This window comes from Ctenocephalides felis, unplaced genomic scaffold (assembly GCF_003426905.1).
Source record: "Ctenocephalides felis isolate EL2017-DRISC unplaced genomic scaffold, ASM342690v1 CF-g0.4_SCAFFOLD_01170, whole genome shotgun sequence".
Classification (NCBI taxonomy): Eukaryota; Metazoa; Arthropoda; class Insecta; order Siphonaptera; family Pulicidae; genus Ctenocephalides; species Ctenocephalides felis.
The window spans coordinates 81,754,367-81,780,285 of record NW_020537324.1 but is presented as its reverse complement, the minus strand read 5'-3'; the positions used below and the strand labels follow the sequence as shown (position 1 = coordinate 81,780,285).

At 29.5% G+C, this 25,919-nt stretch overlaps 2 protein-coding genes across 3 annotated transcripts in view; both read left to right on the top strand.

Annotated features, from left to right (window-relative positions):
* LOC113367774 overlaps positions 1-23,969 on the top strand; it is a 126,833-nt gene extending 102,864 nt beyond the window's left edge. Inside the window, exon 9 of the mRNA XM_026609354.1 lies at positions 23,796-23,969. Coding sequence (XP_026465139.1) covers positions 23,796-23,969 — 174 coding nt within the window. The remainder of the gene's footprint in view (positions 1-23,795) is intronic.
* The window catches only part of LOC113365890 (transcription factor mef2A-like), a 73,108-nt gene that overhangs the window by 28,436 nt on the left and 18,753 nt on the right, over positions 1-25,919 (top strand). For both annotated transcript variants that reach the window (XM_026607431.1, XM_026607430.1), the window contains exon 2: positions 23,796-23,958. The gene's annotated coding sequence lies outside the window, so the exon portion shown is untranslated. The remainder of the gene's footprint in view (positions 1-23,795; positions 23,959-25,919) is intronic.

Below are 25,919 nucleotides of genomic sequence, written 5' to 3'. Positions count from 1 at the left end.
ATTTATGTATGTATGTATGTATGTATTTATATAATTATTTAAATGAGCAATATTAGTCACTGCGCTTTTTTCGCCTCCAATTAGCGAACAAACGAAGGTTATTTTTGCATAAATTAATGTTTATTTAAATTTTTGCACTTAGCATACGTACACACATGTATGTATACACATTACATACATATGTCGATATCGATAAATGGATAGATAATCGATATATAATGCTCAGGCTTTGTCATATTCACAGATAATAATTTAAAATTTAAATAAGACTAATTTGCAGCTATTAAGTGTCTTAAGTGACAATTTGTTTAAATATTATATTATTTATATATTATATGAATGTGTGTAATAGAGAATGTGTATAATTTATTCCCATGCATTCAATAATAATAATATGCTTAGAAATACCAGCGATTTTAAAATCGTCCAATCGCATCGTCATTTTGTTTGTTTTATAAATATTTTATGGCTTTTTGTTTAAACATTATGATTAAATGGAGGAACATGAGTCACTTTTATTAACGGACACAATGAGGGCACACTCGCATATATACACCTAAGTCTGTTTTTACACGGTCTTTTTGTACACGGTTTTGATATAACACGGTTTGAAAATTGAGTATTTTTAATTTTTTTACGCGATTTTATTCCATTTAGCACGATTTGAAATTTTATGTACTTAAATTTTTTTTGTCAAATTTAATTTTTGCGAAGTATTTCATATCACAAAAAAGTATTTATGAAAGAAAAAAGTCTGAAACCATCGATAGTATCGATAGTTTGCGAACACTAGCTTAAAGATTTAGGTGAATTCCCCTTTAGCGCGTACAAACAATGTTTACTGGTCAAAGCAAATGTGAATAGCACTAATTTAGGGGAATACCCTGAAAATTCTTGTTTTTCACTAATTTTAATAGGTTTTAGAGATTAGGAACAAATCACCCATTTTTGTATAAGATCAATGTCTTTTTTTACACGTTTTTTTTTACACGGCTTCTTCTGGAACCAATCTACCGTGTAAAAACAGATTTAGGTGTAGTATGGAAGAGTACAATATTTTAGATGAAGGAAGAGTTTTTGTGGTAAAATTTAACCTTCAAAAACAAACTCCTTTGCAATTTAAAAACCATGAGCTTTCAAGAGAACTTTGGTGAAACTATGACTATTTTTCGGTTCTTGTGTTTAATTTTGTTTATTATTTTTAATCAATAGCATATCTAAGACCACTTTCAAAAATGACACAAGTTTTCGAAAATTAATTAAAATACATAGTGGTTTGATTTGTTGAAAAAGTGTAATGTTATATATACATTTGTAATTCAAATGTCCCGCCATTATTATTAGTGATCTCCCACAATCTGATATATCCGTCATTTTAATGCTAAAAACTAAGTGGAATAAATTCTTTTGTCTATTATAGATCGCCAAACAAGCAACATTAAAATAAATTAGTATATTTTGAAGGAAGCATTTTATTTTTGACTACATGACAAATAATTTGATAAAAATAAATTTTATAATTTGCCCTAGTTCAAGTAGATTTCATTGTTCTTCGTCCCTCGTTTTGCTCTTGCAAATCATAATTTACGGGGTTGCCAATTTGGTAGCAGTCTGCAGGCCGCCGGCGAATTGAAATGTAGGGACCGCCGTATGCGTTTTATTTTGATTGACAACGTCGGACGGGCGATTTGTTACAGGGGAGGGCAGAGAGTGGAATTTATAGATCTAAGTAGAATAATAATTTTTGTTATAAAAATTGGTATTAAATTTGAAACTTTATATAGGCTCCGATTAGTGACAAATTTAGGTACCGGTTTTATTTAGGACACCATCCATTATCATTTTTTTTATTTACCATTCAAATTATAATCTGTCTTAGTGAAGACATTTAGTAATTGGTATGTTATAATGTATGGTTTATTTAGAAAGATTACCCAATGGTAATTCTTTCTAGTGTGAATATATGCTGTTACTATTTGCTGATTACTATATAAGTACTCAAATAACTAATGCTAAATAAACTCATATCTATAACTATCCAGTCTAAATAAATAAAAACAATAAAGGAATGTAATGAAGAACAATGAAGATATGCAACCAATGTGTCAATTCTGATAACTCCGTTCTCTTCAGCCTTTTTTGATACGTGACATTATATAGACTTGCTCCGACCTCATTGGGGTGTCCATCAATTTTATTTTTGTAGTTTTGGGCAATGTTTTTGACCATCCATTATTATATGTTATTATACCCTACGCTCTGCAATTCCCTTTTAAACTTTAATTTTCGGTTAAATTAAAACTATCAATATTTTTTTCGGTTAGTTAGGCGTTGTAAAACTATCCTGTGATTCCTTAATTTCCTTATTCTTGTAATTAATATCTTGTAAATAATTAAATAGGAGAAATGTGTATGCACACATAGAGATTTATGGGTGCCTTGGGTGTTTTAGATATTAGACGAATGTCAAAATAAGTAAAACTAGTGGTGTATGGCTTCGTGCCTTAAGGCAAATTGCTGGAACTTTCCGTACCGTAATGAAATACTCCAGAAATTTTAAACGTTTTCAAATATATTATTACATATACTTTAACTTTTATTATTTTTACTATCTTATTGTTATATCTGAGCAAATCAAATGTAAATCATAAATAAATTAATCAATTTATCTCCAGAACATTAACAATCGCCATTTCATTTCGAATTCAATTCCAAAAAAATAGTTGCCCAAAATAGTTACACAAAATTGAAAAAGTGCTCCCGTATAGTCACAGTCTAAACTAAAGCATTTGCAAATAATTCTGTGCGACAATTTCACTTATACTGTGCTTAGCTTGGTGGCATTTTCACATTTTTCAATAGTTTTCACAGAATTAAAATTACTACCCTACGGGAAGTTAAAAATTGGTATTAAACCTGAAACTTTATATAGGCTCAGATTAGTGTCAAATTTAGGTGCCGATTTTTCTTGGAAACACCATTCAGTGTGTGTTTTTTTCTACGCTTTGTAATTCCCTTCTAAACTTTAATTTTCAATTAAATTAAAAAATAACAATATTTCTTTCGGTTAGTTAGGCGTTCTAATGTAATTTCTTAATTTCCTTATTCTTGTAATCAAAACTTTGATTGAATTGCTCTCTGTCTAAATGTTAATATTAAGAGCTAAAACTTTCAGAGAATTGTTTTCTATCAATTTGAAACCATTTGAGTCCTTGGGAGCAAGGAAATTCAAAAATGTCCATATTAAGGTCCACCCTAATATATATATACTTAGAGATTTATGGGTGCCTTGGGTGTTTTAGACATTAGACGAGTGTTAAAAAAAGTAAAAAACTCTACAATTCCTTCTCGTAACTAAATTATACTACCCCTAAATCTAATTCTCTCTTAAATTCGCCAATTTTACTTATGTCCTCTAACTTTAACTTAATTAATAATGAAATATATATTCACAACACTTCACCTAATCAAATAATCTCCATCTGTACAAGTTAACCTTTTTATTTTCTTTTCAAATATTTCATTATTTTATATTATTCTGTTCATAAATAATATTGTTACATTCTGCATTATATGTAATTTTATGTTAAGCATTTTATGTTAATAACTATATATTGTAATTTTTATATATATTTTAATTGTTATTCATTATGTAAAATAATTGTATTTTTGAGTCCTCTTGGAGAAATCTGTGGGCTATATATTTAAATAAATAAATAAATAAATAAATTTACACGTAATGTTTGGTGGTGGAAGAGGGTAATTTTAAATATCACCTTTATCATCAAGGGGAAGGGGGCCCAATTTTTTTTAAAAAATCGATCACGTGATTAATGGACGATTTTATGACAAAAACAAACTTCTTCGGGAAGTTGAAAAAACTAAAACTAAAAACGGCGTTCTACTATTCTCTTTCTAGAACTCTCGATTAAATTATGGTAGGAGAAATGTGTATCCATAGAGATATAAATCTCTATGGATACACATTTCTCCTACACCCATAAGGGTGTGTGTTCAGTGTTTCAGATATTAGATGAGTGTTAAAAAATGACAAAAATTTCACAGTTTCTTCTCGTAACTAAAAATTCACGTAATGTATGGTGAGAAAAGGGGGTCCAAAATTTAAAAAAAAACATGATCACGTGATTAATAAACGATTTTATGGCAAATACAAACTTCTTCGGGAAGTTGAAAAAACTAAAACTAAAAACGGCGTTCTACTATTCTCTTTCTAGAACTCTCGATTAAATTATGATAGGAGAAATGTGTATCCATAGAGATTTATGGGTGTGTTCGGTGTGTTTCAGATATTAGTCGAGTGTGTTTTATAGGTGTGTATCTATGCATTAATATTGACCTTGGGTGCGACCATATAGCAAAAAAGCAAAAAGCAAAAGAGTCGAAGTCGGGAGTCGGCAGTCGTCAGTCGTGAGCCAGCTGTGCGATTCTGACCTTGGCCTTGTCCCTCTCTCACCGACTAATACACGAACACCACATATAACATAACGAACGCATGTAAAGCAACCGAAACAGGCACCCATCCGTCGAACACTAATAAACTACACATCTGATGATATAAAATGAATCAAATGTGTGATGTAAATAATTCATAGAACACTAACTTTGTAATATATAACACTATTACGAACTATTTACGTGCATGGCATCTTGCATTCAGGCAAATTGCTGGAAATGAAATATTTTGAAACCTTTATCATTTTTTTAAAATCTTGAAAAAAATAGATTTTATTGAGAATTTCCAAATATTTTGAAAATTATAGAATTTTTTTTTAATTCTGAAATTTTTGAAAACTTTTTTAGAAAATTGGATTTTTTTTGAAAATTTTGAAAATATCAGTTTTTGAGAACTTCGAAATTTATTAAGAATTTTGAATATTTTTTAAAAATTCTAATATTATTTTTTATTTATTATTTCAAACAGCAATCAGAACAGTCCTATAAGCTGTTGTGCTAATTTGATTTAACACCGCACTTAAATACTACTAAGTCGGTTCTAATAATACTAGTTGGTTCTACAGATGTCATCCTAAACAATGTACCATCTCTATGTGATGATTTTTATTATAACAATTTCTGTCATATGACATTTTTTTATTAATTCTGCTTTCATTTTGAAACATACTGCTATATATATATATATATATATATATATATATATATATATATATATTTCTGAATGAAAATCTTCTGTCCCTACTGCTTGACAACAAGCTGCCCGCTACGGAACTTCTAATTCAGGTTCAGTTATTCTAGTCACTTATCTACGAGCGATCCCCTAACTTCTTTGTAAAATTTGATTTTTTTTTAAATTTTGAACCTTATTCAAGTTGATCCATATTGTTAAAAATCCAGGACATTTGTTCAAACTGTATGAGTGATGTTTGAATATTATAAATTTTGAAACGGAACCCGTAGGAATGTGAACAAAATTTGTACTTATCATCAAAATTTCTTTAAAATATCTAATAATTTGTTGTGCCTATGTCTAATGATCATTTTTGATCGCTAAAGAGCATTTTTTGTTACTTTTTTCATTGGACCTCTGAAACCGCTAGACCTGCCTTCATGAAAATTTGATCAATTGTTCATCTTGTCAATACAAGTAAAATGTTTTTTGAATTATAGAAATCGGACGCTCCGTTCTCTTAAAAACTGATTTACCATTTTTGGCACTTTTTGCCCCGTATCTTGGGAACAGCTAGACCTGCCTTTGCCAAAAAACTAATCAGCACATCTCTCTATCAATAGAAAACGAATGATTTTTTGAATCATTGGAATCGGTTGATCCGTGCTCCCAAAATCATCCACCTTAATTTGTATCCGCACACACACACATCTTTATACAGCATAATAATAAATACACATACACATTTATAACTACATTCGTTCTACGAATCTCTCGTGTCTCGAAACAAATTTTTCTATAAAAATACATTGAAATGTATATGAAAAAATATTTTTTTCTATTTATTAATTTATTTACAGTTATTTTCTGTCGATTTATAATGTTAAGAAAATTAGTTAGAGCTCAGAAAGCTGCGTATAAATTATGCAAAATTAGGCCAGATAAATGCTTATAAAATTAATAACGTAGAAATAGCTAATAAATTCTAATAGAATGAGAAAATTTTCATAGAATATTTAAGAAAAGTAAATGGACTTTTCAAATTGTATAAATTAACATTATAAAATCTAATGAATTTATACAAATACTTATAATTTGTAATGAAATACTGTAAAGGTTTATAGATTATAATAAAATTATACATAACAATTCTTCAAAATTGTAATGAACTGTAAACACTTATAGTCACATAAAATCTTAAAAAATTTGACAAAATGCTTAAAAAATTCTTAACATGAACAAATGTATATGTCAATACGTAAAATCATACAAATGCTTATAAATTCGTATAAAATTTTATAATGTTTAAATTATATGCAATGGCTTATAACCGTAAATATATATGTATAAATATCCTTATATTGTATATATGAATGCTTATATGTATTTACTTATACATTAATTATTTAATAAGAATTTGTATTAAACAATTTGTATGAATGGCATCTGGCCTTTTGATGTATGTCAAGAGCCAATATATAAAAAAAATATTAATGTTTCATATAAACTTAGAAATTATAGCAAATTTTTACATACTTGCAAATTGTTTTCAAATCGTGTAAGTTATTATAAAATGTGGTCAAAATTCGGTATAAAACTAATATATTTTTTATAAAATAGTACAGTAAATTAATCCAAACTTATAAATAATATTCGAAATCAATCGGTTGCTTATAAAATTCCTTAGCGACATGAAATTTTTTCATTTCATCTCGATAATAATTCATCATAGTTAAAAATGTCTCGAGATTTTTTTTTTGCATTCTGTGTGCGTCAGACGCTCGCCTTGGAAATCCTTGAAAAATTGGCAAAGGCGGCTAAATTATCCGACTTGGAAATCTAATTATGATTTATAAGAGTCACCATATACATTATATATATATATATATATATATATATATATATATATATATATATATATATATATACATACATATATACCCTGGCAACTACATCAGAGAAAAAAAACTCGCGCTAATTTTCAATTAAAAAATAAATTCCTCATCACAAACTCGCGACGTCGTTAAAAGATTTATTTCATCTAAGTCTGGGATTTTGATGAAACTTAAAAAAAAATTAAAAATGTATTAAAATCTGGTCATCTGTAAAGATCGACGTATCATGGCAATATGTTATGTATTTTGTTTTCTATCCCCAAAACCGATTTTTATTGACAACAATGAAAGGGGAGTAATGTGGCAACTCGAGTTGGTTTTGAAACAATGTTGCGAGTTCATTTCTAATAAATTTCTACAATACCAATTATCTTTTATCTTGAAAGGTTGCAAACTCCAGTCTATGTCGACTAAAAAATTCATTTTATCCAAGTCTGGGATTTTGATGAAAGGGGAGTGATGTGGCAACATCAGTTGGTTTTGATACAATGTTACGAGTTCAATTCTAATAAATAAATTTCTACAATTGCAATGATCTGTTGTCTTTAAAAAAGGTTGACAATATATTATTGTCATGATACAATTGACCCAAAACTGACTTTTAGCGTCAGCTCTAAAAGGGGAGTGATGTGGCAACACCAGTTGGTTTTGAAACACTGTTACGAGTTCAATTTATAATATTGAAATTTCTACAATTACAATGATCTGTTGTCTTAAAAGGTTGCAAACTACAGTCTTTATCCGTTAAAAAAAAATCATTTTATCTAAGTCTGGGATTTTAATGAGAGGGGAGTGATGTGGCAACATCAGTTGATACAATGTTACAAGTTCAATTCTAATAAATAAATTTCTACAATTGCAATGATCTGTTGTCTTAAAAAAAGGTTGACAATATATTATTGTCATGATACAATTGACCCAAAACTGACTTTTAGCGTCAGCTCTAAAAGGGGAGTGATGTGGCAACACGAGTTGGTTTTGATACACTGTGTGAGATATTAAATCTCTTTTTGATAGGTAAAAACAAACACTTTTTTTATCTTCTCGCTCAATAATAATTCATTTTACCTGATTTTTGACCCTTATTGTACGAATAAGGGTCGATTAATAAAAGTTTTATATATATTAGTCGATTAATAAAAGTTTTATATTATATAAATGCTGGATTTGGTACTGGTAAAATAAAAATGTTTTTTTTTTAAATTATTCAGTTTATTTTATATGTTACTTGTATCGCGTTTCAGTAGCAAGAGAGATATTTTACATAATTTTAATATAAACATAAATATAAGATGGCGGATACATAGTTATAGTAGGGGAACACTATTGCCAACATCACTAATAATAATGGCGGGACATTTGAATTACAATATATAACATTACACAAAAATATGACAAACAATTTTGTCCAGGTACTAACTTACAAAATTAAAATTACTAAATTATCTTAATGAAGATTTGACAACATAAAATATTATAATAAATACACCTAAGTCTGTTTTTACACGGAGATTGGTTCCAGAAGAAGCCGTGTAAAAAAAAAAGTGTAAAAAAGACATTGATCTTATACAAAAATGGGTGATTTGTCCTACTCTCTAAAACCTATTAAAATTAGTGAAAAACAAGAATTTTCAAGAACAAGAATTAATTCATGTTTATTTTAATAATAATTCCCCTAAATGAGTGCTGTTCATATTTGCTTTGACCAGTAAAAATTGTTTGTACGCGCTAAAGGGGAATTCACTTAAATCTTTGAGCTAGTGTTTGCAAACTATCGATACTATCGATGGTTTCAGACTTTTTTCTTTCATAAACACTTTTTTGTGATATGAACATACTTCGCAAAAATCAAATTTGACAAAAAAATTTAAGTACATAAAATTTCAAATCGTGCTAAATGGAATAAAATCGTGTAAAAAAGTTAAAAATATTCAATTTTCAAACCGTGTTATATCAAAACCGTGTACAAAAAGACCGTGTAAAAACAGACTTAGGTGTACATAATAATTCTCAACAACTGTTATCTTATTGTTACGAGTTTATTCCTAATAATTAATACCAATTGTCTTTTCTCTCAAAAGGTTTCAAACCCCTGCCTTTGTCTATATCCATGTCCGTCCGTCTGTTCGTCCGTCGGAAGAGATAAGCGCGAATAACACATTCATTAGACGGATTATTAATCAATTTTCTGCCTCGATGAAAATTGAATTTTAAATTAGTTTTAATCATTTATTTCTCGCCGACGGTCATAATTTTCTAATGGCTTTCTACGCAGGAAAATTCCACTTGGAAATTAATTGATTTAGAGAAAAAATAGGAAAACACACAAACTTATACTGAGGAAATTATCTTATATTAGGAAGTCAACTTTATTTATTTATATTATTTATTTATTTATATTACGGATACATGATTAAATTTAATAATTTCAGAAAATAAATTATCTTAATTGAATTAATTACAGTAAAATACAACTATTAAACAATATTAAGCCTAACATTAGTATTATCTAATACAATAACTTCAAGAAACTAGTTGGTTTGGTATTTAGCCTTGAGGCAAGTTACATGAACTTCCCGATATGTGTAAATAATTGACTTAATCAAAAAAAGTGTAAATAATATACTTCATCAATCCTACTTTAAAAAACGATAATAATTTTAGTAAAGTTTGACGAATTTTTAAAATTAAACTACTTGTCGTAATGCCGTAATATTACAGTAAGTTCTATAAGACCATGATGTATATCGCCAAAAAAAGTTCCATGAAAATCGGCTTAAATTTTTTTTTCAACAGTTCATTACAAGAAAACGGCTCGGTAGATTTTCACCTAAAATTAATCAGTACCATTCCCAGCTAATATCTTTCGAACAGTTTTTGATTTTTTAAAATCGGTTCGGTAGGATGAGCTTAAATATGGACGAAAAGTTTAACACTTTTTTTTAAATTGCAAAGAAACGGCTTGGCAGATCGTCGCACAAAACTGACAAACGATAGTCCTCACCGAAATACATCAAATGGCTTTTAAATTTCTGAAATCGGTTCAGGCGCTTTTGAGAAAACGTCGATCAAAAGTCTAATTTTGACAATTGTCAAAAAAACTATACCAATTTTTAAACGAGTTGTCGTTGGGCCGTAATATTTTAGTATGACCTAGAAAACTATGGTATCTACCGTCAAAAAAAAATCATAAAAATCGTCGAATTTTTTTTTTTTAAAAAAAATCGGCTCGGCCGATCTTTACCAAAAACTAATCAGCACGATTCCCAACCAATATCTATCGAATGGTTTTTGAATTTTCAGAATCGATTTAGAATTGCGGGCTAAAACGTGGGCGAAAAATTTTTCACTTTTCTGCAATTTACAACGAAACGGCCCGGCCGATCGCCGCACAAAACTCAGAGACGATAGTCCTCATCGAGATACATCGAATGGCTTTTAAATTTTTAAAATCGGTCCAGTCATTTTTGAGAAAACGTCGATTTACGGCAAAAAATCTGTTCACATACACACACACACACACACACACACACACATACACACACACACATACTTTTTCCAAATTTGGTCTCATTCGATTCAGAATGGCTTGAAACGTCGAGAAAACATAAAATTAGCGAATCGGATTTTTTGCTGAAAATATAAACTTCTCCTTCGGGAAGTTAAAAAAATCTTATAAAATTCAGATAGTTTAATTAAGGCTTGTAGATCTTGAGATTCTTCTTATAAAAAAAATCCCTTAAATATCCGTTATGCAATTTTTATTTGAGTCCCATATCTGGAAAATAATAATTAAGAGCAGTATCAAAAAATAAATATATAATGTGAAAGTAATTATAATGATACAATACTTAAAGTAGAAAAATGTTAAAATAATTTAGAACAAAAATTAGAAAAAGTATGGAAAAGGGAAAAAATAATTGTAACTGTTGGGGAAAAAAAGTATCAATTATTATCATTAGGCATTTCTTTATCAAATTAATGTTTGATATCGAAATTGGCAAACTCAGAAATGTCGTAGAAACTTTGAGCTTTTAAAAGTTTAATAATGGTATTATGAAATTGACGATCATTCAATTCCCTAATATGTAGTGGGAGTAGATTAAAAGCTTTACCAAGATTAAAAGCAAATAAAGTGGAATTTCTCAAAATAATTTTGTGCTCACCTTTCTGGTCCTATTTTTGGATAAAAGTGCTCTACTAACACTCTACAGTAATCATTTTTAAGATATTTATAAATTTAATCCTATTGTGCAGCCGAAGCTAATTATCATCATCTTACCATAAGTAAATAAATAGTAGTAAGATAAGAGAAAATGATTATCCCTAAATAGCTCTATTAATATGTAAATTGCAAATTTGTAGAGTTTTCCTCAAAGTTTTAAAAATTTCCAAAAATGAATGTTCTGGTTTTGGTTCGTAGTTCAAAAATTAATGATTTATTATTAAAATGCAGTAATAATAGATCAAAACCTTGAATATCCGCATGCTTCAATTCAATTTGATTGAAATATTAAATAATTCAGATTAGGATGGCATTTGCAATAATTATTAATATTCCAAGAACATTTATATCTGACATGCGTTGCAGTTGATAAACCATCGAATTTGTATGTGTGAGATGCTTATTTTCTTTATTTACACACTTTTACATTCACAATCAGTTATGTTTAATACTGATTTTTTTTAGAAATATTTTTGTAGCTAAACATTTGCCGGGTCAGCTAGTGTATATATATATATATATATATATATATATATATATATATATATATATATAAAATTCTTCTGTAACAATGTATGAACGGTTAATCCTCCTAAACTATAATTCGGATTTTCATGAATCTTCCTGAAGTTTGTTCGGGAAATTTTCTAGAATTTGTAGATTCATAGAAATATAGTTAGATTGTAGAAATAAATGGAAAAAATTACAAAAAACCGCTTATCATTGTTTGACCTTGAAAATATTTAAGGCATAGTTTGACATTAAAAACAAGTGAAGACTGTCATTTGTAAAACATATTCCAATCACTTATAGACTAAGGCAATATTAAAATATAATATATTTGTGATTATGAAAAAGAAAAATGTAATGACTACAGTATTATATATATATATATATATATATATATATATATATATATATATATATTTGATCATTAGTAGTCATTTTCTTCCGCATTTTTGTGCCTGATAAATCTTTCTCCTTCAGCATCCGACCTTGTCCAAAGTACTCAAAACTAGCTGTAAGTGGAATTCTGTCTTAAGGCAATTAGGGCATCGTGCCTTAAGGCAAATTGCTGGAACTTCCCGTACCAAAAATTATTATTTTTTCAAAAACGAATAACATTTTTGAAAAAAATTTACTTCGAAAAAATAGATTTTTGAGAAACTATAAATTTGACAAAAAATTACTTTTTTTTTAAAAAAAAATTTTTTTTTGAGAAAAAAAAAATTTTTTTTAAAACAATGAAATTTTTTGAAAAAAAATGTTTTCTTCATTTTGACATATTTTGGAAATTTTGAACTTTTTTTCAAAGCAATCGCACTGCTTGAACTGCATAGAGACGAAATGTCAAAGCTCGCAAGTGCCGCGCCGCCGTCTAACGCATAAGCATTGATACGGAACCCATAGAAATGTAAAAAAAAATTATACTTATTGTTAAAATCTCTATAAAATATCTGATAATTTGATGTGCATATGTCTAATGATCATTTTTAACCGCCGAATGGCATTTTTTTTTACTTTTTTCATTAGATCTCCGAAACCGCTAGACCTGCCTTCATGAAAATTTGATCAAATCTACATCTTGTCAATACAAGTAAAATATTTTTTGAATTTTTCAAATCGGACGCTCCGTTCTCTTAAAAACTGAGTTACCGTTTTCGTCACTTTTTGCCCCGTATCTTCGGAACGGCTAGACCTGCCTTCGCCAAAAACTAATCAGCACGTCTCCTTATCAATACGAATCGAATGTTTTTTGAATTATTCAGATCGGTTGATCGGTGTTCCCGAAATCGTCGACGAAAATTTGTATCCGCACATACATACACACACGTACATACATACACACACACATACACACACACATACACACACACACACACACACACACATACATCCATTTTTTCTAAGGTATGCCAAAATGTTCAGAAACCTCTGAAACGTAAAGATATATAAAAATTTTCATTTTCGATTTTTTTGCGATTACTATAACTTGCCCTACGGGAAGTTAATGGTCTAAATGTTTCAGTTCCTGATTTCCCTCAAATATGTTTATACATATATATGTATGCATGTATATTTATATATTTAAATTGCGTAAATTCAAAAAATAGTGCGTAATTCGAAGGCGATAAATGAAATATTTATTAAGACTAAACATTCTTGACCTGACCCACAGTGGAAAAAGTTGCTTACTGTAAATATTAGATAAAAATACGTGCCTGCGCGATACACTTCTCGCTAAATATAATATACATATATATATTTACAAATATATATATATATATATATATATATATATATATACTTATACATTTAAGAGATATATACATATCATGAGATATTGAAATTAATTTTTACATGAGAAAGCAGTCCAATTAAATGCGATATGAAAGAACGGCTATGACGAATGCCGTATACTTTGTTTTATTATATCAGTCTAAAATAAAAATGATAAAAACGTTTAATTATAGCAGTTTAAATTAAATATGATAAAAATGGATTATTGAATCACTTTATATTAATAAATTGTGTCTGGATTTGATGTTGTCGGATGTATGAATTTAAACTTTGAGGAATAAATTTATGTATGCATTGTTTATGCAATTTCATACATTCAGCTTCATACATACTTTTAGTATAAAAATAAAATACTAAACAAAAACATATAAATATTTGATTACTTTTATCCTGTAACTTTTGTGTTATCAAAATGATACTTTGGAATCTAATTTTGGAAAACTTGTTATATAAAAATATATCTTTTGTTTCTTATAAGTTTGATTTCTTATCCTAGAAATGGGTCTACTGATGTCACATTTATACGAAATTCAAATTTTTATAACTTTTTATAAATTCTCATAATTGATATGAAACTAAAAAAGTGTATATTATGAATTAATAAGGGTTATTTTATATTCTGTCATATATATGTCTCATTTGTAAAAAAAAAAAATATTTTTTTTTTGACTCGAATGCACCGACAAATCATAAACATTTAATATTAACTGCTCTCCAACAAATAAAACCTGATTCACAAGCAAATTGAATATGCACGATGTCTTCGAAAAAAAACTGAACAAGTTGAGAATGAAGAAGTAAGTAAGTTATGACAACCTATTACCATGAAAAATTCTATTTATCAGCAAGAGAACTCTACTGACTAGCAAACTGTTCAGAAATCAACTCTACTGACGAGCAAACTGCGTTTTGGCACATCTACTTTACGTTTAACTTTTATATATAAGTCGGAATTTTTTAACTTAGAATCAACACTAAAAAGGGGGCAATTGAAAAGTTTATTCAAAGGGAAAACAGAACAACCTTTTCGCTAGGAGTCGGTCGGTCTCCTACAAAAGCCGGCGAGCTACCCAAATATTTTCAAATTTTAATATTTTTCAATCTTTATCAATAGAAATGCATTGTAAGATTAAATATTACATCTTCATAAAACTACAAGCACTATAGCCTATTAATTACAAATAATTAACTTCCCGTAGGGTAAGTTATAGTAATCGCAAAAAAATCGAAAATGAAAATTTTTATATATCTTTACGTTTCAGAGGTTTCTGAACATTTTGGCATACCTTAGAAAAAATGGATGTATGTGTGTGTGTGTGTGTGTGTGTGTGCGTGTGTGTATGTATGTGCGGATACAAATTTTCGTCGACGATTTCGGGAACACGGATCAACCGATTTGAATAATTCAAAAAACATTCGATTCGTATTGATAAGGAGACGTGCTGATTAGTTTTTGGCAAAAACAGGTCTAGCCGTTCCGGAGATACGGGGCAAAAAGTGCCGAAAACGGTAACTCAGTTTTTAAGAGAACGGAGCGTCCGATTTGAATAATTCAAAAAACATTTCACTTGTATTGACAAGATGAAGAATCGATAAAATTTTCATGAAGGTAGGTCTAGCGGTTTCGGAGATATGGAGGAAAAAGTAAAAAAATGAGCCATTTGGCGGTCAGAAATGATCATTAGACATATGCACATCAAATTATCAGATATTTTATAGAGATTTTAACAATCAGTATACATTTTGTTAACATTCCTATGGGTTCCGTACCAATTCTTATGCGTTAGACAGCGACGCGGCGCTTACGCGCTTTATATTTTGTCCCTATGCAGTTAAAGCAGTACGATTGCTTTGAAAAAAAAGTTCAGATCTTCCACAATATGTCAAAATAAAGAAAAAAAAAATTTAAAAAAAATTTTTTTTTTAATTTTTTTTTTTTTTTCAAAAAAAAAGTAATTTTTTGTCCAATTTATAGTTTCTCAAATATCTTATTTCTTTAAAGTAAATTTTTTTCAAAAATGTTAATTGTTTTTAAAAAAAATAATAATTTTTGGTACGGGAAGTTCCAGCAATTTGCCTTAAGGCACGATGCCTTAATTGCCTTAAGACAGAATTCCACTTACAGCTAGTTTAACTTGAATTTTGGAGCAAAGGTCGACTTGGCTAAAGAGTCGTTGCCATTTATAGGCGACTTTTGTACCCACAGGTCTTCGTCATCTATAGATGCTCGTAGCGAAAGTGTTAAAGGAATTGTCAATGCAAAATAATTTAACCAAGAATGACATAAAAAATATTTTTTTTAATATCGAACGTTCATTTATGAAAATTTTATAAAAAAATATTTTATAAAAGTGTGTTAAGGCCCAAAATTTAGGAATCATTAATATAAGTAATCTATGTACTCGTAGCATATTTACAGTTAACTAGATGACCCGACAGACATTGTCCTGTACCCATGTCTTCAATTTTTTAATATAATATACTAATATTCAACGTTTACCTAAAAATAATAATTATTGTTTTTCTAAATTACTCTTCACGCCAAAATGCAAATACATTTATAATATGAGCGATGTTAAATGTAGAACTGCTTTAAATAAAATAAGTCTCGATTCCAACACTATATTTTTCCAATATAGTTGAAGTCGTATTACATAACACTGGTACTTCATGTTGGATTAAATTAATTTAATTTTTTATTATTTAAGATATCCAAAATTGCATCTAAAACTTCTCATAATCGATATCGTGAGGGCCGAATTGTATGTATTCATCTTTACTTTCCCATTTGTTGTGATAAAGTGAAATTTTTACGAACTTTAAAAATATTGTGGAAAAATTAGTAAAAGATGCAAAAAAACTATATATTGAAAAAATAAAACTATATTGAAAATTTAATATCCGAATCTTGTGTTGGCGCCCCCTAAGGCGTGCGCTCGTATTTTTCGCATGCATCGCATTAAAGATAGGACAGGCCCTGATTAACACTTAATTTCATATTTTAAGTGAGTTAATTCGTCATACCCTGCTCATATGTGTATCATTCAATCTCTGCCATACATATACTGTATAATACATTATTTTAATTTCTGGTACATCTTAGCTCTTTTTTGGCAATAATAATAGACATTTTATTTTTCTTATTCATAATCATAAATTTATTATACATATTCTAATATTGTCTAAGTAAATTGAAATTTTCGGCAGATGATAGTTTTCATTTGTTTTCAATGCAAACAATGACATGTCGTTCTTTACATTTTTTTCCTTTAATTTCTACAATATTGCACATACATCTCAGTACTTTATAATCACATACATCCTAGAAAATTTCCTTAACAAACTTCAGAAATATTTATCAAAATCCGAATAATCGTTTAGGAGAAGTATGCAGTGGGTGCTTGTGATTAAATATGAACTTTATATTATAGCAATGAAGCTCAAAATGATTCTACGTTTTAGTTAGAAAACGTTTGTATGAGAAAAAGAAAAGGGCTGTTTTTAGGGGTTTTCCGGCAATTATTCGATATTTTCTCGCCGTAGGAACCATCCTTGGACTTTTTTTTTTTTTTTTTTTTTTTTGCATACTTTTATTGTCAATCAATGTATTGACTTGAAAAAATAATTTACCAAATTGGTCCAGGCGTTGTTGAGTTATGCGCTTACCAACACATTTTGCTATTCATTTTTATATACAGTAGAACCTCGATTATCCGGACCTCGGTTATACTTATTCGCGATTATCCGGACTACCAACCGCGATAGAGTTATATGTGTGTACATACCTAGAATTCGAATTTTTGCACGAATTATGATGCAGTTTAGTTTTATTTTATGCATTTTTATGAAAATGTTTCGCCCTCCTGCACTATTCCGTCCTGAAATCTCTCTCCGGTCTCCGCCCGCCTCTCTATCGCCTGGTAGTCGGTCGCCCGGCTCGCATAGCAACAGCCGGCAACAAGCTTTCCGATTGCGTCAGGAGAAGCCGCCGTTTGTATGGGGAAGTATAGTACATCTAGTGCTATAGCCATATAGAACTAACTATATTCCTTCCTACTGTTGTAATTCATTGCTATATAAATGATACTGGAAATCATAAAAATCGTTACGGATACTGTAGTAATTGAAACCACTGAATTGACAATAACAAAAATTATGTTGTCATTTGAAAAATAATCCCTGGTCGAATTCTATTGTCATCTATTTATAAATATTGTGAATCGGTGGTAAAAGCCCTAAGTTTCGAGACAGAGGTCCCTGATTCGATGTATGTCTCGGGCAACTTGATACCAAGCAGCATTAACATCAGCTTCTACTTGGAAATATAGATAGTAACTTATTCACAAGTACACATAGTCTCTTAAAACACTGCTGCATCAATAAAAACTTACAATAATTGTAAAGATAAAAATCATCACAACCGTTGGCTTGCCATTTATAAAACCGACGAGGTTTGTTAAGTTAAATCATAGAAACATATTATAGCATAACTTTCGAGTCTGAAGTTTTTTATTCGTTACGAAATCGTAAAATACATTACGGATATTGTAGTAATTGAAACCCCTGGATTGACAATATTAAAAATTATGTTGTCATTTGAAAAGTAATCCCTGGTCGAATTCTATTGTCATCTATATATAAATATTGTGGATCGGTGGTTAGAGCCGTAACTTTCGAGTCAAAGGTTCCTGATTCGATATCTGTCTCGGGCAGCCTGATGTCAAGTATCAGTAACACCAGTTTTTACTTGGAAATATAGTGACTTTATTTATAAAATTTAATAAAATAACTCTTTTTAAAATTTATCGGTTTTATTTTAAATTATAACACACATGATTAAGTGTTGATATTTTAGTCTGCACTTGTTGGCGGTTCAATCATAATTAACCCCCGCTCAATAATAACCAGTTTTACCTGATTCGACCCTTATTGTACGAATAAAGGTCGATTTATAAAATTTGTATATAAATGCTGGATTTGGTACTAACGTACAACTTAAAATTTCAAGCTTATCTTAATGAAGATGTGATAACATAAAATATTATAATAAATGCATAATAGTTCTTAATAGATAGTAACCTATTTACAATAAACATAGCCTCTCTGGATATTATTGCTACATCAATAAAAGTCATCAATATTACAATAATTGTAAAAATAAAATGCATCGCATAGATATGGGACAACCGTTAGGTTGTCATCTATAAAATCGATGTAGTTTGTTAAGTCAATTTATAATAACAGATTATAGCCATAACTTTTGAGTCGGAAGTTTCTGATTGAATTTTTGTCTCGGGCAGCCTGATATCAAGCAGTATATGTTTTAGAAATATAGTTAGTAACCTATTTACAAGTATACATAGCCTCTCAAAGTATTTCTGCATCATTGAAAAAGTCATCAATATTACTATAATTGTAAAGATAAAATTTCTCACGTAGATATGGGACAACCGTTGGGTTGCTATCTATAAAACAGATTTTGTCGTATTTTGTTAAGTTAAATCATAGAAACCGATTACAGCCATAACTTTCGTATCAAAAATTTCGGATTCGACACATGTCCCGGGCAACCTGATGTCAAGCAGCATATATTTTTACTTGGCAATATAGATAGTAACCTAGATATAAGAATATCACTGAGTTAATAACAAAAATCATCAATATTACAATAATTGTTTTTATATAATTCATCATATAGAGATGGGACAACCGTTTGCGTAGTTGTTTTAGAGACGAAATATCAAAGCGCGTAAACGCCTCCTCTTATCATTACAATCTCTATAAAATATCTGATAATTTGTGCATATGTCTAATGATTATTTTCGACCGCCAAATATAATTGTTTTTTACTTTTTTTACTTTTTTACTTTTTCTATTGGATCTCCGAAACCGCTAGACCTGCTTTGCCAAAAATTCAATCTGCCCCGTACTGGGCATTTTTGGCACTTTTTGCCCCGTATCTCCGAAACTGCTGGTTCTGCCTTTGGCAAAAACTAATCAACACGTCTCCCCATCAATACGAATCGAATGTTTTTTTTGAATTATTCAAATCGGTTGATCCGTGTTTACGAAATCGTCGTCGAAAATTTGTATCCGCACGTACATACACACACACATACACTATTTTTTTTAAAGCTATACCTAAATGTTCGGACTTTAAAAATATACAAACATTTTTATTCTCGGTTTTTAAAGATTATTTTTAATTTCCTTGACTATTGACTAGTTCAAAAAAAAATCTAAAACTGATAAAATCTCTACTGATGAGCAAACTAAATATCAAACGAACTTTACTAACGAGCGAAATAAATATCAAAATTCTGAATTCTGAACTCTGAAGATCTAGGAAAAAATGGAAAATTTAACATAGAACAAAAAAGAGTACTGTACTTAATATTTGATAAAAAAATAAATTAAATATAGTTTTGATTTTTTATACTATTTTGGGCATTATTAAAATATTACCAAAAATATCAAATATCATGTTGTTTTTTGTTTAACACTTTAAAGACAATTCCTGTTTCAATTCTGTTGCATATCCTCTTATTTACTCAGAATGTATACTTAGGGATCGATTCTGCCCCCTAACAGAAAAATGTTATGGCAAGGCCATGTTTTGAAGAACTTTCCATACTAAATATTGACAAAAGCCATGTGGTTGGTGTGTAGTCAGGCGTATTTCTCAGGTTGTCAGATAGAAAACCTAACCTAGAAACCGCACAAATATAAAAAAAACGATCGTAGATAACAGGGTCTTTCTGACTCAGGTTCATAACATACGAGTGACATTGAAGATTATGTGTAAAACACCTGAATGCACAGCAAATACATGACAATATGACAGTATTCAGCTCAGTATGATTCAGTAGCATAATGTATGGAACTTAGACCGTAAAATGGCCTTGCCATAACATTTAATTAACAAATTCATATAAATAAATTGACTATCAGAATGTCAATGTCTTAAATTATCCTGACGATAGTATTGCCAGATGACACAACCTGACTTTGGTGATGAATAACTAGAGGCAAATACATGTTCTTGTCTTCACAAAATTAATATTTTAGCCCAAAAATGTATACTAAAGATACTCAGTTTTTCTGGGTTTTCTAGAGAGATTCCTTATATAGTTTTCTTTATAATTTCATAATGCAATCGATAATAAATCAATGTACACGAGTACAAAGAACTTGAACCTGTCCGGACTATCTATGATAAGAGTTGGCAAGGTCAACTAGAAAGGAGCAGAAGAATTTGTATTCAAATTGATGATGATGCACTTTTAGTCATCAGTTGCATCATTTTGTGCAATTCTGGAGAATTAATTGAAGGGTTTCGCAACTGTACACAATGTGGAAATGCAATCGAAAGATATACAGATTAATAGAGATTATTAATTATATTACATCAAACGAGAGAGAAAAATATTTTTTATACATTGAGATAGAAAATTGTCTATGTATAATAATCAATTATATAATAATTAATTTTCTAAATCGAATTAGAGTTGGTGAATGAGATAATATTATTTTGATGTGTCCCTGACACTGCCTATGGTGTCTATTTCGTCGGCCGTTGAGTTGGTCAGTTCTGAATCCACTAAATCAGGTTTATTTTCGCATTTCTGCGGACACGCAAATAATTTTGTAAACACATACACATTTCTGGATAGTAAATAATCAATATTTATATGAATATAAACATATATGTACTGACGATTCACAATAATACTAAAACAGAAACGCATCGATTTATTCATTTTTTTTTTTTGTTTTTTATGAGGTAAATATTTGCTAAATCAAATGACATTTTTGTGTTAGTGCCAGGGTCTCGAACCGACTATTCCTGACGTGTGAGTCGGGCATGCCGCTTACTGAGCTATTTGTTCCATCAGAAACAACTTGTTTAATTGACAACTATATTTAGTTTTTTTTAACTGTTAAAATCAATTGAAATGATTCAACTACACCAATCAAATTCAAAATCGGTTTAGCAGTTTACTAATTTAGTAAAAAAAACATTTATAATATATTAAACGAACTGATTGCAAGTCTTTACAACACCACACATAATATAAGATTAAGAAGAATACAATTAATAGATCTAACATATTAATAAGTAATAAGTTGTTCTACAATATTATTTAAAATAGGTGTGTGTATGTATGCGTAGTCTGTGTAATGTACTTTGTTTATAATTGCATATATATTTGAGTTTCTCTTTTTTTTTCTTTATTATACCAAAATTATAATATAATTTAGTACACTAATAAAAGGTGAACCACTGGGTTTTCCTTTTAAAATTTAATATGTTATTTGTCAAACTAATTACTCAATATCTTTTTATTTAGACACATTGTAATTTATAAGAAAATAAAAAAAAATTATAATATATTATGTATATGAAAATATGTATGTGTTTGTATGTATTTAGGTATGTATGTATGTCTAAATTTATATAAATAGAAAAGGCGCGTTAGGCCGTGACATCTCCATACAAATTGACATTTTAGATTTAAGCCAATAACTCAATCGAATGTTAAAAGAAAATTCCAAGGAAATTGAATAATAAGAAAGCATTTTGCCAAAAAATAATGGTTCAGGCTATAAATAAAACTTATGCAACTATCCGCAAATTTATATTTATAAGTGAATTTTTATTTCTGTATTATATTCATAACTTTATAAATGTTTATTAACTTCCCGTAGGGTATATTATAAAAATTGCAAAAAAATCGAAAATGAAAATTTTTACATATCTTTACGTTTCAAAGGTTTCTGAACATTTTGACATACTTTATAATTAGAAAAAATGTATGTATGTGTGTGTATGTGCGGATACAAATTTTCGTCGACAATTTCGGGAACTAGAGTCAACGGATTTAAATAATAAAAAAAAACATTCGATTCGTATTGATAAGGAGACGTGCTCATTAGTTTTTGGTAACGGCAGGTCGGATATTTCGGAGATACGGGGCATAAAGTGCCAAAAATGGTAATTTGTATGATTCAAAAAAAAACATTTTTATCGTATTGACGAAATGAAGAACTCATGGAGTTTTTTGGGAAGGCAGGTCTAGCAGTTTGGAAGATTCAATGAAAAAAGTGAAAAAATGCCATTTGGTGGACAAAAATGATCGTTAGACTTATGTTCATCTAATTATCACATAATTTACAGATATATTAATAATAATAACAAATTTTGTTTATTTTCAAATAAGTTCCGTTTCAATGTTTATCCGTTACGCGACGCGGCGCTCACGCGCTTCGATTATTCGTTTCTAAGCAGCTAACGTATCGCGAGTGCTTTGAAAAACAGTTCAATTTTTTAAAATTATATCGAAGTATAAAAAAATCAAATTGTTCAAAAAAGGTCAATTTTTTTCAAAAACTTTAGAAATCTCAGATCGATTTTTTTCAGAGCTCTAAAAGAAAATTAATTCTTTTTTAAAAATTTAAATTTTTGGTACGGAATTTGCCTTAAGGCATGATGTTTCTATTTACACTGATGATGACATTATATTACACGTCGAAACGTACAGAAAAATAAAAGTCCTCTAAACTGTTTTCTTTCTCTTTTGATGTAATTTATAGCCATTAATAGCGATGTCCAAGAAATGATTTATGTATTTTGTTCATAAAACTTTTTCCAACTTTTTCTCGAAAGAACGTCTGCTTTCTCTCTGCTAATCGTTTCTCATAAATATGAAATATAAATAATAATCTCAAATTATTATTAGTTCCTCCTAACAATGTTGTAACAGATGTTGGCAAGAAATGGCACAAAGATTCATTTCCACACTTTGTAAGACGATTTAGAAATCTTAATCGTTAACATGTGTCGCTATAAATAAACATTTCAAATTAGATGAATTATTACTTACATACACTTATATAAATATATATAGGTAAGAAAACATAGAATCTAAAAAGGAAAAAATCTTAAGCTAAAACAGAACATGATTAATAATTGTTGGAAATGAAAATTGCAAACAGAATTTTAAATGTAATTCAAATTTATTCTTAAAATCTTTTATTTTTGAAGAAGAATTAAACATTCTTCTTAATTCTTCAGGGTGCCCATCCTCCACCACCTGATTTTAATCAAAATTACCGAATTTCTGTCTGGACTATACCTAACAGTTTCCCAAATTTTCACAGCTACACACACACAAAAAGACATACTAAATTTTTATAAATTTAGTCAAATGTATTTTTTCAATTTCAGGAGGACGAAGAAAATTCCCTAGAGCTGTTTGCAGATCTGGAAGAGTACCAAGTTTACTACACCCTAAATGCAAGGAACCATTATAGGGCTCCTGCAGAATACGGACTTTGTTTGAGACCACTTAGAGATAATTCTACTAACATACAACCGAAAGATTCTACAGGTAATAATTAAAAAAAAATAATTACAACAAACAATCAGATACCCACATAGACCTTATATTATGTGGATTGTTAGTCGAGCGCAAAATAAGTGTGAAAAGATTGAAAGATGTGTGACGTCACATGTCTGAGCGAACATTGCCGACGACAATCGCGGACTCTCCACCGATTGATAAAATGTCATATGTCTCCACCGATTGATAAAATGTCATATGTCATATGTTTTATTTCAATAATGGCATTTGTGATGGCTGATAATTTTGTAAGAAATGATATTAACTCTTTGAGGACGGCTGTCCACCTGAGTGGACAAACACACTCTGTGAGGCACAGGCTATTTGTAAACAATGACTCAGTTTGCATCGAAAACTTGAATAAATTACATATAGCAGTGATAAACACCCAACTAGTTTATATATAATACGTTCTATAGTTATATCTTATAGCAATCCGGTATACTTTAAAATTAGAAGTAAATACAGAAATGCACTATCATAAACTTGGTACGGAACCCTACAATTTTTTTAAATATTTGAATTGGGCTCATCAAGACCTTTCAAATGAGTATCCACATGCCATACCTGATGTGACAACGTCTTGGTGTGTATTGACCCACTGTACTATATAAAATTCAGCAAATCTAGTCGAGCGCAAAATAATTGCTCAAACCAAGAAGGGTATGTGACGTCACATGCTTGAACGAACATTGCCGACGACAATCGCAGACTCTCCACCGATTGATTAAATGTCACATGTCATATGTTTTATTTCAATAATGGCATTTGTGATGGCTGATCATTTTGTAAGAAATGATTTTAACTCTTTGGGGACGGCTGTCCACCTGAGTGGACAAACATACTCTGTGAGGCACAGGCTAATTTGTAAACAATGACTCAGTTTGCATCGAAAAGTTGAATAAATTACATATAGCAGTGATAAACAGTGATGTATTTTGAAAATAATTTTAAGTTATTTTAGTAGTATTTATAGCCTTTTTCTTTGCTCTATAGTCTTTTTTTTTAATATTTAAAACGACCGAGCGCTTTTAAATATGGCAAAACGACTTGTGAATTTTGTGAATTAAGGGGGGCGATACATGTAACAAGAAAAAAAAAATCGTTTTTTTCTTTCATAAATCGTTACAATAACATCTCAAAAATATGCCTGTAAATATTCAAAACAAAATTATCATTATTTATACAATAAAAACTCATTTAAGTGCCACGCCTCAACTCGACGCTTGAGTGCTATTTACTCTTATCTGTTTCTATGGGTCAAAACTTTAAACGCGTTTTTCTCAAAACGACATTTTTGAAATTTGCGGGCGGGATAACTCAAAAAGTTCTCAACCGATTCCAATGAAATTTTGCACACATCTACTTTACAGTAATAGCTTCTAGTTAAACCTCAAACATTCCAAAAAATGTTTCAAAAATTAACCCTTTTACCAAAAAAAACATTGAAAAAAAGGTGAAAAATCGAACTTTTTTTTCTAAGGTGTGCCAATTTACGATTTTGTGACTTTTTTTATTTTTTTTTGGTTTAACTAGAAGATATATGTTTTATGAACACGTACAAACTAATTTTTTTAAATTCAGATCACCGTACGAAAAGTGAGAACGCCCGCAAATTGATGGCGTTTTCCGAGAGGGTCTTGGCAGATTTATTTTTACGGCAGCCATTTAAAAAAAAAAATTAAAAAAAATTTTTTTTGTGTATTTTAATATATAATAAATAACCCTAAAAAAGTTCAAAAAGATTCAATCATTCCTTCCCAGTTTAAAAAGTCCTCAAAAAATGGTAAAAATTAAGGCGATTACATGTATCGCCCCCCTTAAGCAGCAGAGTTTCAAATAGACATTCATACAAACAAATTTTACGAAAATACTATTCCCGCCGAATGTAGTGATGAATGTGATGATGATATTATCCAACCAACAAAAAGAAGAAGTTTGACAAATTA